Source organism: Pinus tabuliformis, chromosome J (assembly GCF_031772625.1).
Source record: "Pinus tabuliformis cultivar Carrire ecotype Pingquan chromosome J, CPIR1, whole genome shotgun sequence".
Taxonomy (NCBI): Eukaryota; Viridiplantae; Streptophyta; class Pinopsida; order Pinales; family Pinaceae; genus Pinus; species Pinus tabuliformis.
In genome coordinates, this window is record NC_142295.1 from 63,056,677 (window position 1) to 63,069,229 (window position 12,553).

Below are 12,553 nucleotides of genomic sequence, written 5' to 3' on the forward strand. Positions count from 1 at the left end.
GACTCACACTCAGAATTGTATCTTATGCAACTGCTAATAAAACTCTTCAACCTAAAGTTGAAGGACGATGACCCCATGACCTTGGCTTCTGAGATCAAAGCCATCATGCATGACGTACATGCCACTAGATAAAAGATAGACCATTCTCTTGTGAAAATTCCTCCACCAAAATGCCTACTGCAGCAAACTGATGTTACTTCTCCTACTTGTTAATTCTAGCTGTTGCGTTGACTAGATCTGACTGAAATTTCAGGAAGTCGAAATTTCAAGAGGTGGACTTTGACCAGCGTTGACCCTGTTTGACTTCGATTTTGTGAGGAGACTTCTATTTGTCAGGGCGTTATTCTAGGCACAAAAAATCGGGGCGGTTTGACCCCTGCGTTGACTGCCCTAATTCAGGTTGCTGCGTTGACTTTTTTTGACCAAATTTGACTAGTTATTTTTGGATTGTTTTGGGCTGCATTATCTTGTTGTTGGAGGCCGAGTTGACCAAGTTGACTGAGCTGTTTTGGAGGTCAATTTCAGCCCTCGTGACCAGCGTTGACTTTTTGGTTAGGGCTCTCTGTTTCTGCTGTTTTGATTGATCAGTTTGGGCAAGTGAATATTGTAAATTGTACTCTCTCTGTTGAACTTTTGAAGAATTATAAGAAGAATTGATCAAGGGTTTCCCCACATTGGGGTTTGTCCCTCGCTAGTGCCATATCTTGTGTCCTCTTGTGTTGGCTTGTCTTCTATTGTTATTGTTTATGTTCTATCTGCATTTTACTATCATGTTGATGTGATTGTTATATTGGATATGATATTGGACTAATAAAAAAAATTGAAGTAAAATTGCTCTAAGCATAGAACATACCATTGTTATCCTAAAATTAACATGGTATCGAAGTTGAGGTGAAGACAAAGCCCAAGCAAGAGTGAAGAGCAATCACTAAGAGGAGCAATCATTGATCAAGAACAAGTCTCAATGGCCTCCACATCCTACTTCAAGTCTGATGATAAGCTTCATGATAAGTCTGATTATCATGCATGGAAGATGTCTCTTGATTTGACTTTAGAAGAGCAAGATGTCATGGATTATGTGCAGGGAAAGATTTTGGAACCTCCTTCAAATGCACCGGCTGCTGCTAAGACAAAGTACAAGAAGGGTGAAGTCAAAGCCAAGAAGATCATCAGGGATTCTATTCATAAGCACTTAGTTGCTTACATCTCCGATTTGAATATTTCAAAAGAGATATATGACAGGTTGGTTGGCATGTTCAAATCTAGCAATGCAAATCAATTATTTTTCCTCAAGAACAAGTTGAAGGATATAAAGAAGGGAAAAGGTGAGGATATTTAATTCTACTTCATGAGGATTACCGAGATCAAAAATGATCTTCTTTCAATTGGTGAAGTTGTCGCTGACAGGGAGCTCACTCTCATTGCCCTTGGAGGTCTTCCTCCCGAATGGCATGTGTTCAACACTACTATTCTCAATATCGACAGAAATCCAGGTTTTGAAGAATTGTTGACTAGATGTTCTCAAGAAGAAACAAGGATGATGGAATTGGAGATGCCTTCGAATAGGAATAATCCTACTGCATTCTCCACTCATGCCAAGAGGAAGAACAATGCAGGTTCAAAGAAGCAAAGTCAAGGAAGACCGGGATTCAAAAATGGGAGGAAGGGAAGATGCTTCGTTTGCAACAAGTTTGGTCACTATGCTAGGGAGTGTCCAAATAGACGGGACATATCTCATGATGATGATCACAATCATTCTAGGGGCAACAACAACAATCAAAGGAATGGCAGGTTCAACAACAAAGGGAAAAGGAATGCTTCCACTACTCAACTTGGAAATGTTCAAGCTTCTAAAAGAACAAGAAACTCCAGGTATGATAAGTCTTATGTTGTAAATTCTAAGCAAAAGGAATTTTATCTTATATCTGCCCTCTCTACTGCCTCTCCTCTAGATACTTTGGTAAATTGGTTGATTGATAGTGGTGCCTCAAGGCACTTCACCGGGTACAAGGAAGCTCTTTCAAATCTGATAGAGAAGGATACAAATTTGGAAATTATCCTTGGAGACAATGCCGCCTATCCCATGAAGGGAGTTGGGAATGTTACCCTTCAACTGAATCAAGGTAATACCGTTCATCTTCAAGAAGTACTAAATATACCTGATCTAAAGAAGAATCTAGTGTCTATCTCAACGATGGAAGACAATGGATTCAAGGTGGCATTCATCGATGGAAAGGTATGTGTGTAGAAAAGAAATTTCAAAGAAGCATTTACTCTTGGATTCAGGATTGACAGTTTATATCAAGCTGGAGGAAGTCCATTGGGAGCCATGTCTTGCGACACATCTCTTCAATCTGAACTATGGCACTAGAGGTTTGCTCATCTTCACTATAAGACTCTACCCGATGCCAGGAAGATGGTTACAGGTATGCCTGAATTCAAAATAGAGCATGAAGGTGTATGTTAGGGATGTGTTGAGGGAAAATATACAAGGGGACCATTCCCCTCAAGTGATAGCAAGAATACTAACATATTGCAATTGATTCATTTTGATCTATCTGGTGCAATGCTCGTGAACTCGTTAGGAGGATACTTATATTATGCAACCTTTATAGATGATTTCTCTCGCAAGACTTGGATATATTTCTTGAAGAAGAAGGACTTAGTATTCTCATGGTTCTGTTCTTTCAAAGCTTTGGTTGAAAATCAAACCAGGAAGAAGATCAAAATATTGAGGATTGATAATGGAACCGAATACGAATCAAATGAATTCAAAGATTATTGTAGAGAAGCTGGCATTAAGAGGGAGACTACTATTGCATATACTCCTGAGAAAAATGGTGTTGCTGAAAGGAAGAACCGTTCTATCGTAGAAGCCACCCGTGCTATGCTTCATGATCAAATCCTTCCGAAGTTCTTATGGGCCGAAGCTGCAAACATCATCGTGTATGTTCAAAATAGATGCCCTCATCAAGCGTTGGACTCCAAGACTCCTGAAGAAGTTTTCACCGGTAAGAAACCTAATGTTTCTCACTTTAGAATTTTTGGTAGCCCCGTATATTTTCATGTGCCGAAAGAAAAGAGAAGCAAGGATGCTTCTAAGAAGAAAGAAACATTTGTGGCTACAGTGAAACTTCTAAGGCATATAGAATCTATGTGCATGGTCAAAGAGAAGTGGAGATAAGTCATGATGTCACCTTCGATGAGGATGTTGCCCTTGGGAAGATTAGTAACCTTCCTCTTCCAAGGAAGGACAAAGAAGCAAATTCAAGAAAGCAGGGAGAACTGCAGGAAGAGCAAATGCCCGATGCTGAAGGACCAATGGATCCCATTGATCCACCACCTCATGAGCCCTCCTCCTCGAAAAGGAGACCCTCATGTCTTAGGGAGACTCCCGAAGATGTCGAGAGACATGTTGCACCTAGGGGGACCTTTCATGAAAGCAAGAAGCCAAATAGGTACCAAGGGTACTTAACAGCAATGAGCACCATTATTCAGTCTGAACCTTGCTCATTAGAAGAAGTTGTGAAGCAACAAGTATGGAAGGATGCTATGAACAGAGAGTACAAGTCAATTATCAAGAATGATGTCTGGGATATAGTCCCTAGACTCCAAGACAAATCTGTTGTCACCTCTAAATGGCTCTACAAGATCAAGCACGGTGCTAATGGAAGTACTGAGAAGTTCAAGGCCAGATTTGTTGCTCGAGGCTTCTCTCAAAAGGAAAGTGTAGATTATGATGAGATATTTGCACCCGTTGCTCGCTACACCACCATCCGTTCGATTAAAGCCCTTGTTGCCTCACAAGGATGGAATCTACTCCAGATGGATATCAAGACTACCTTCTTGCATGGTTCACTTAAGGAGGAAGTCTATGTGGAACAACCTGAGGGGTTTGAAGTTCAAGATCATCAAACACATGTATGCAGGTTGAAGAAAGCCCTCTACGGGTTGAAGCAAGCACCCCAGGCTTGGTATGAGAGGATCGATAGCTATCTAATGAAGCTAGGATTTACAAGAAGTGAAGCTGATCCGAACCCTTACTTTAAGGTTGAGAATGATAGACCTCTCATCTTAGTACTCTATGTGGACAATCTCTTTCTGACAGGTGCAGACCCTCTTTTTCATCAATGTAAGAGGGATTTGGCTTCCAAATTTGATATGAAGGACCTAGGACTGATGCATTACTTCCTAGGGTTGGAGGTCTAGCAAAAGCCAGGGGAGATTTTCCTTTCTCAAGGAAAATATGTTGTGAAGCTACTTGAAAGATTTGGGATGGTGGACTGCAAGTCTGTGACTACTCCGATGGAACTTAACTTCAAGAAGTTATGCGGAAGTGTTGTCAGGCCCGATTTGGGAAATCCTTCTAAGTATCGTCAACTCATAGGGGCCCTGATGTTCTTGGTGAACTCTCGTCCAGACATATGTTTTGCAGTAAACACATTGAGTCAGTTTATGGTCGAGCCTCATCATATACATTGGATTGCTGCCAAGAATCTCTTAAGATATCTCTAGGGCACAATCACTTATGGACTGAGATACATTGTCGGGAATGTGAGGCTCCATGGTTACTCTGATGCAAATTGGTCTGGCAGTGTGGTGGATCGCAAAAGCACATCAAGATGTTGCGTCTCTCTAGGTTATGCTTCAATATCATGGATGAGCACGAAGAAGAAGTCAATTGCTTTAAGCACCGTTGACGCTGAATACATTGCTACTTGTTTGGCCTCTTGTGAAGCTGTCTGGTTGAGGAAGCTCTTTAGTGAGCGGTTTGGACATGTGTTGGATACCACCGTGATCTTCTGTGACAACCAGAATGGGATTCGTCTTTCTGAGAATCTTGTGTTTCATGATCACTCCAAGCATATTGATATCAAGTAACACTTTATCTGAGATATGGCACAGCGGGGAGCAATAAGGCTCCATCATATTGGGACCGATGAGCAGGTCGTCGATATTCTTACGAAGCCCCTTGGGAAGGTCAAATTCTTAACCTTCTGTGAACGACTTGGAGTTGTGGAGAAACCCTCTTATGAGAGTCCTATACCAGATGGATAGTGAGCTATGGGAACTCCAGGGGGGTTGGGGTGCTTCTTGGAGTGATGAGCAACCATAGGGTGACTCACCCACCCCTAGTGGTGCATTGTGTACAGGGTGAATGGTTCACCTTCTGCTATGCCTGTGATACCGCATTGTGGCATATGCATAGGTTGAGTGGTTCACCCTCCCATATGGCATATGAGTAGGATGAATGGTTCACCTTCTCCTGCTAGCACATCCTACCCATGCAGTCCAGGACTCGTGGGAAGTACCTCTCATCTGGCCAATTAGTACTACCGTACTCCCTATGCTAGGATGTTGATATTGATCTGGGATCAATGGAAACTGACTTCGGGTCGGTTAAGAGTGGTATGGCACACTCTTTTATTGGAGACTCACTCTGGGTCAGTGGAGAATGGTATGATACATTCTCAATCATTTCTTCTTTCTTCATAGTTCAGCAGAGTAGAGCAGAGATAGTGATGGTAAAGATTGTCAGACAGTTTTTCACGTGAAGTTCTCCCTAGTTGAGAGGGAGTATTAAATATGGAAACTAGGGATAAACTTCACATTGGACAGCTCATATGAGGCAACTCATATAGGATTGATCTAAAGATCATCCCATTCTGACATGTAAAATGAAGTTATGAATTTATTTTGATTATGGACAAACTGTCAAGGTCGGCCAGCAAACTCATGTAGGCTCTGAAGCCCAATAGTCAAAGTTAAAACCAAAGGTTAGACCAATCCTACTAGGGTTTAGCTTCAATTGTGTGAAGATCTCACTTACCACATAGTTGACCCAAAGACTAGAGACATTTCACTAGAGGCCACTCCTAGTTGGATCAAGAAAATCGTGGAAGATCTTAGACATGGGTGGGGGCGATACACTCTCCTTGAGTCCAAGCCCACCTCACTATTCAAACTTCAAAGTACATGACCGACTTAATGGTGAACGTGATTCACAACCCAACCATCTAATAAGTAAAATTAAAATTGTGGCCAAGGTAAGTCATTTCTCAACAACCAATTTTTCATTTTAAAATCGAAAAAACTTTTAATTTTCTGTTTTAGTAAATATTTTCCTAGCTTGCTCTTTAAAGTTTTATCATAATTTGGCTAGAAACCCTTGGGGTTTTGAGCATAGAAACTATATCTAGTCCAAGGGATCAATATAATTTGGTCTTGAGCTTCCAATTTCAAGACCAAAGAGTATAACGAATTAAATTTTGCAGATATGAAGTAAGCTACAACCATATCTTACAAATTTTGAAGAAAATCGAAGGCACAAGGCCTTTTCCAAGCAAGTTTTATCATAAAAACCTTGTATAAAGTATCCAAATTTGTTTTTATAAATAATATCATTGATCTGGGACTAATTTGTGCACGTTAATTACATTAATTTGATGTCATGTTTCATCCCCCTAACCATCTCTAAAGTGTCTAAACCCTAGGAAGATTGAATCATGGTTCAAGACTTGCAATTGTGGATAAGCCATCTCAAATAACAAGGCCCTTGAAAGCCAACGATGATGACCCATTGGCCCCTATAACAATGTTGACTCCATCCATCTCTAAAGCAGCCAAACCCTAGGAAGCATTGAATCATTGTTCAAGGCCTACTATTGTGGATAAGTCATATCAAATAACAAGTCAGCCCTAGAAACCCAAGGATGAAGACCCCCTAGCACCTATAACAATGACCGCTCCATATGCCTAAACATGAATGATTTTGAGCATGATTTTATAGCATTGATTGCGTCATAATTCAATACTTTGTATGGTGCATCATTCGGTGGCCCAACTCCATTGAATAGGTAGTTTCAGTATGACTTTGTAGTGGATTTTGTTTTAAGGCCCCACATTGCTTTTTGGGCTTTAAATTTTCAAGGGTTAGGTTGCTTATAACCCTTCATGGCTCTGTGGGCAGCAACCTTTTCTGTGGCCCACTTTCTTTGGTATTATGTTCTATCTACAAATCATTTACCTAATTGAAAACCCCAAAGCATATTTACAAAGAAGGGAAAAAAAATAAGTCAAATATGAATTTAACTAGAAGAGTATCTATTCAAAACAGGTTCGAAACTTACTTAGGGCAGCTCCATATATATATACCTTTTCTACAATGCATAAAACGGTTTACCACATGAGGCCGTTAATAAGAACAGGGATTCAGATTGATTTACGTCAGATTTTCTTCTTCTTTTTTATGCATTTTTTTCACATTACAGCGTGGGCAGCAATTTTTTTCCATTTTAGGTTATTAGATTGGGACACACGAATATGAGAACATATTTTCCACCGAGGCTATAAACTGTTCCTCACTTCTCTCCATTCGATTGAGATTATCAGCCACTTTGAAAAACAGATGAAAATAAAAATGGAAGCAACAATCTCAGAGTCATTTCAAATGGGAACTTAATGAACAGATATGAATAAGATTTCTTAGAAGTTACAAAGTTCAGTCTCATTTCAAATGGGAACTTAATGAACAGATATGAATAAGATTTCTTAGAAGTTACAAAGTTGCAAGGTTCTTCAAAGCTGGCCAAACTTATACTTAAGCCTCAGCACTACAAAATATTTGCCTGAATGCAACATGGCCGTCCATCACATTTAATTGGTTTATTTGAACAATATTGCTTGACAAAAATCCGGTGCGAAGAGGCAAGGAAATCTTGTCTCGGGAACTGACCATTCCAATGTCAGGGCCATTCCATGTGGCAACTTAATGAAATGAAATAAAATAAGATTTCTCAAGAAGTTACAAAGTTGCAAGGTACTTCAAAGCTGGCCAGTATAAATCTTTGCCTCAAAGCGATATGGCCGTCTATCACATTTAATTGATTCATTTGAACATTATTGCTTGACAAAATACGGTGCGAAGAGGCAAGGAAATCATATAAATTGTCTAGGGAAATAAGCATAATTTCGTTGATGTTTTGTGCTAAATATCATTGTAAAAACTATATTTCCTGCAGTTTACCCTGATTTGTTTTCAACAACGCCGCCATTATAGTAAATGAACGAACTATCTGGTTCCTCCGCCAACGAATACAAATGTTTATGCTGAACAAAATACAGCCAGGCCTTAAAGAAAAACAAAAAGATATTAAAGATTTCTACATACCTTGAACTGACTTGCTCCATCACTCTGTCCGCGTGAATTTCTGCTGTCTGGAAGTCCATACAGAGCATTGATAGATTTTACAGAAGTGAATAGCTTCCTTCGAAGGTTCAATCTACTGTATTTACCCTTCAATATGCACCTCGCATACATCTTGCCTAAGTCAGTATCTCTGAAAGAAGGACGAAGCCCAATGAAATTGCCAATGCTACCCTAAAAATAATACCCCAAAAATCTCTGAAAAATTTTGAGGTACTCTGCCTGAAGACTGGACTACTAGCCGTATGCACTGGCCGGATCGGATCGTCCTCCTCATATCACCAAATACAATTACAAATTTGACCGTTCAAACCTTCCAGTAACTTAGAACGCCGCCTCCATGTCCAGTACTCACTGTTAGAAACTATGCGGTGCAAAGCCGAGGACGGTATTGCAGATGAAGACAAACAGGAAAGTCAAATCCGGTCCTGTTAAAAATCATGGGATATTGGTTTTTATTGTGCAGTTAACAAGAGTCATTTAAACCGTATGGAACAGGAAGGGTATTTACAAGTTATATCAATGTGGGGTGGCATATACAAGATATATAAAGGACGGGTATTTACAAGTGAATCTCAGCTAAAAATGTATGAAAGCTTGTATGATGATATTTTAATGGTCAAAAGAATGTATTTTTTCATTTAAATTTAATGGGTGAAGTGTGTATATTTTCATGAATTTTTTTTAAATTGAAAATTTGGGTCGAGCTGGTATTGATATTTTGATATTTTGTAAGTTGGTGGTAGCATGAATTTATAATTCTATCACGTATGAGTAGTTTGAAGGCATTCTCATTAATAATTATTATAAGGGTACGACCTATGCCAAGGGGATATCTATTTCTTAAGCCTAGTCACAATATGTTAATATTAATCAATTAACATGGATAAACTCTACTCTTTTCTAATTTTGAACTTGTAACATCTTAAAAGGAAGCACATGTTTTTAAGCATTAGGCCTACTTAAATTTGCACACCTTCATAGACTTTTACAGTCAAATCGTTGTGCGAAAAAAGGTCCCTTGTCCCGCAAACAAGGAGATCTCATACATCAATTAGATGTTTGTCCGGACTTCAAAATTAAATTATTTTTATTATATAATAATTATAAACACATTTCAGTTGCATCAAATTCATGATTCACAATGAATTGGGAGTGTAGTTGTGCACCTTATTAGAAGGGTCGATGCCTCTAGAAAATTAATAGAAGGGTCGATGCCTCTAGAAAACATCCTCATTAACACAAGGGTCTTCACATATTCAAGTCTTCGTATTATCATAAATGAAACCTTACATTCAATGTAATATTACCACACAAACCCCCAAATGGGGTGATAGGGAGGAGATGGTTAGGGGGGCATGTGGCCACTACCCAACTAATCATCACAGTTGATGGTTGTGGCACAATGCCCCCCACTCTCACTTAACTCCATTGAATCTGTCATCGTGACGACACTCAACTCAAGGCATGGCGAGTTTTATGAATTCATTTGATCTTTAATTCATAGTCAATCCCCCATCGCCTTAAAGTCGAATGAAGACGAAAAGAGCTAGGAAGCACCTTGTTGCAAGACCAATGGGGTTAATTACACTATGAACCAATTGCATGACGCATGCAAAGATATGAAGACACTGTGCATAAATGAGTTATTACCTGAGTCGGGAAGCCTCTACACCGTTTATCCTCGATTGGAACCCATGGCTCTAGATTTCCACTTGCAAATCCCATGGCTTGAGAGGAGGAGCTTTGTTATAAAAGTTTAAACTTCGTCGCACACCAGGTCTAGTTGTTTCTATTCTAAATTTTTCAAGCTCTTCATTATTTCATGTTTTTTATTGCAATTAAATTTCCTTCCTTCCTTTTCATGTTCCCCGATGCTTCCCTCACATTCCTGCTCTGTTATCTCCTTCCCACACATCCTCACTTCTACTAATGTCACCTCGAGACCTCAAGTTCCCCCTTCTTACATTGGTTTTGGAGAAATCCAACTTCAAAGTTTAATCCAGGAAATAGACTGGACCTTTCCCTTCACATTATCCCTTCCATTTCGACCACCCTCACTTCTCCAACCACCTTAGTTATTAGTCACAATCTAAGCATCAACATGCCTAGACAATGAGCTAGGGTGAGATGAGGAGCAACATACTATAGAGAAAAGGGTTGAATTTGGGCCCAATAAAGAGCTAAAACCTTGACAAGCAAGTATAGGGAAAATACACAAGCACCGTTCCAAGAGAAAATTACACAAGTTAAAAGAGAGATTGATGGTGAAAGAGGTTGTATGTTGAATATAAAGGTTGCTTGAAAGTTTTTTGATTGGGTTCCAGCTATGGGACATGCCCAAGGAAGACTCAATCATTACATGTATGTCATTGATATTTATTGGCATCTCAAGATGCTCATGGGACAAGATCTGATGGACCTGAATGCGGCAAGGAGGAAATGTTGCTCATACTGGTTGAAATTTAGCTCATTTCCCAGGGACTTGATCTACATGTGGAGTGTGTCAAGGCTCACTTGGGCATTCCCCCAGATACAAGTTGCTCAGCAAGAAGCAACAAAGAATTGATCGCAGTTGAAGAGTCAGACACTCCCAAATCTCGATGATGCACTCAATACTCTCTTTTATTGTTACTTTATCTATATGTTTTTCTAGTTTTAAGTCCAAAGTTGTTCTAACTAGTACGAGATCACAAGAAAGTAGTTTTTTGCTTTTAACTCTCAATGAATTTAAAGTATTTTGGATGTTGAAGAAACTATAACACTATCACTGATCCGATTTCCCTAATAGTAAATTAGAGCAAGTTATGATATATATTTTCCTTTGATCTAATAAATTGATGCACCTTTACTTACCAAAAAAATTATCACATCCACAAATATATGAATCAAATAATATCAACTTAAATTAATTCATATCCAATAATATTTCGTAGCTTGCCAGATTTTAAAATAATTTAATAATTAATAAAAATCAGCATTCACTTTGCCCTAAAATATAATCTAATAAAAAAAAGTGAAGAGCGTGAATGTAAGATGAGATCTCAAGTTATATGACAACCGTAAGTTAAATCAGGTGCACAAGTCTAGCATTAATAGTGAATAGTAATAATTCATAATAGAACCTCACCCCACATAACAACCATAAACAAGGCGAGTTGTGAAGCAGCAAGTCCCTGCTAGTGTACTTGAAGTGAACATTATGTATATGCCACGTTGACATGATTCCCAGTGTGCAGTGAACTCTACATATATGTCACATTGACACGATGACCAGTGTGCAGTGTTTCCAGGAACAAGTAGGTGAAGATAAGCACAGGTGAACTGCTTTCTTTGAATTCGATGCCAAATAGGCTACCTTATTTGAATCTAATGCCAAGTGGGTTGTTTTCTTTGAATTCAAAGTCGCATTGTCCTCTTGGATCAACATGTACCAATAACATGGATGTCGAATTCCAATTCCACCCTGATTCTGTTACTTTCACCTTCAGCCCAAATGCTGATAAACGTGAATAAGCAAAAACCAAAAACTTTGATTTTTTGGTTGTACCTCTATCCAATCCTAGTTGCAGTAAAACTAAATGTCTGTCAAGAAATTTGGTTTGGTTGTGGGCCAAGAGCATTAATGCATTGAAAAGGAAGTCAGTAACTTAACAGAGAAGTTGGAAGTGGAGCATTTATTTATTGCTTTCACATAAGAAATCAGTCTTTTTTTATGTTGTCTAGCTACACTTTGCAATTTACCGAAAATTATAGACTTTATTGAACGGAGAAGCATGCTTCCTGAAGTCTAGTTTATATAATCAAATATCAAATATTGGTAATAACAAGAAAGAAATATATAAATTCACTATTTGTCTATTAATTGTACTTCACTACTTTGAATACAATCTCCTAGAGCATGATCTCCATTTCTTAAAACTCTTGAGTGTACAACAAGAACATTTATTTAGTTTTGTATTTTAATTTCAGTGTTGTATTTTAATTTTATTTTCATTTTCATTTTTTCATATATGTATAAAATTTCAAGTATACCCATGGTGTAGCCCCATGCCCTGGCAAATTAGACATAAAATAAAAGTTGTACTAATGAACTTTCATCATGTAATCACATCTTATAATAACTACCTATGCCAAAATGGTTCACATGCAGAGGAAGGGGAATCTCTGATAAAGCTTGGAAATGGATAAAATTCATTATGTAATCACATCTTGATAATCAACAACCCAAAATTAAAAGCAATCCCTGAAGCCCTATTAAATGGATTGGGGGTTCTAATTAACGTTTTTAATTACAAATTTATGTCTGTAATTGTGTGTTTTTTTATAAAGCGTTTTTTTTAGTTT

At 38.5% G+C, this 12,553-nt stretch overlaps 1 protein-coding gene across 2 annotated transcripts in view; it reads right to left on the reverse strand.

Annotated features, from left to right (window-relative positions):
• GPS1 (geranyl diphosphate synthase 1) overlaps nucleotides 1-8,730 on the reverse strand; it is a 316,841-nt gene extending 308,111 nt beyond the window's left edge. The window contains exon 1 of one of the 2 annotated variants that reach the window (XM_089377112.1): nucleotides 8,171-8,730. In XM_089377112.1, coding sequence (XP_089233238.1) covers nucleotides 8,171-8,320 — 150 coding nt within the window. In that variant the 5' untranslated portion in view covers nucleotides 8,321-8,730. The remainder of the gene's footprint in view (nucleotides 1-8,170) is intronic. The other variant, XM_089377113.1, reaches the window with a different exon arrangement.
• Nucleotides 8,731-12,553: the final 3,823 nt, after the last annotated feature.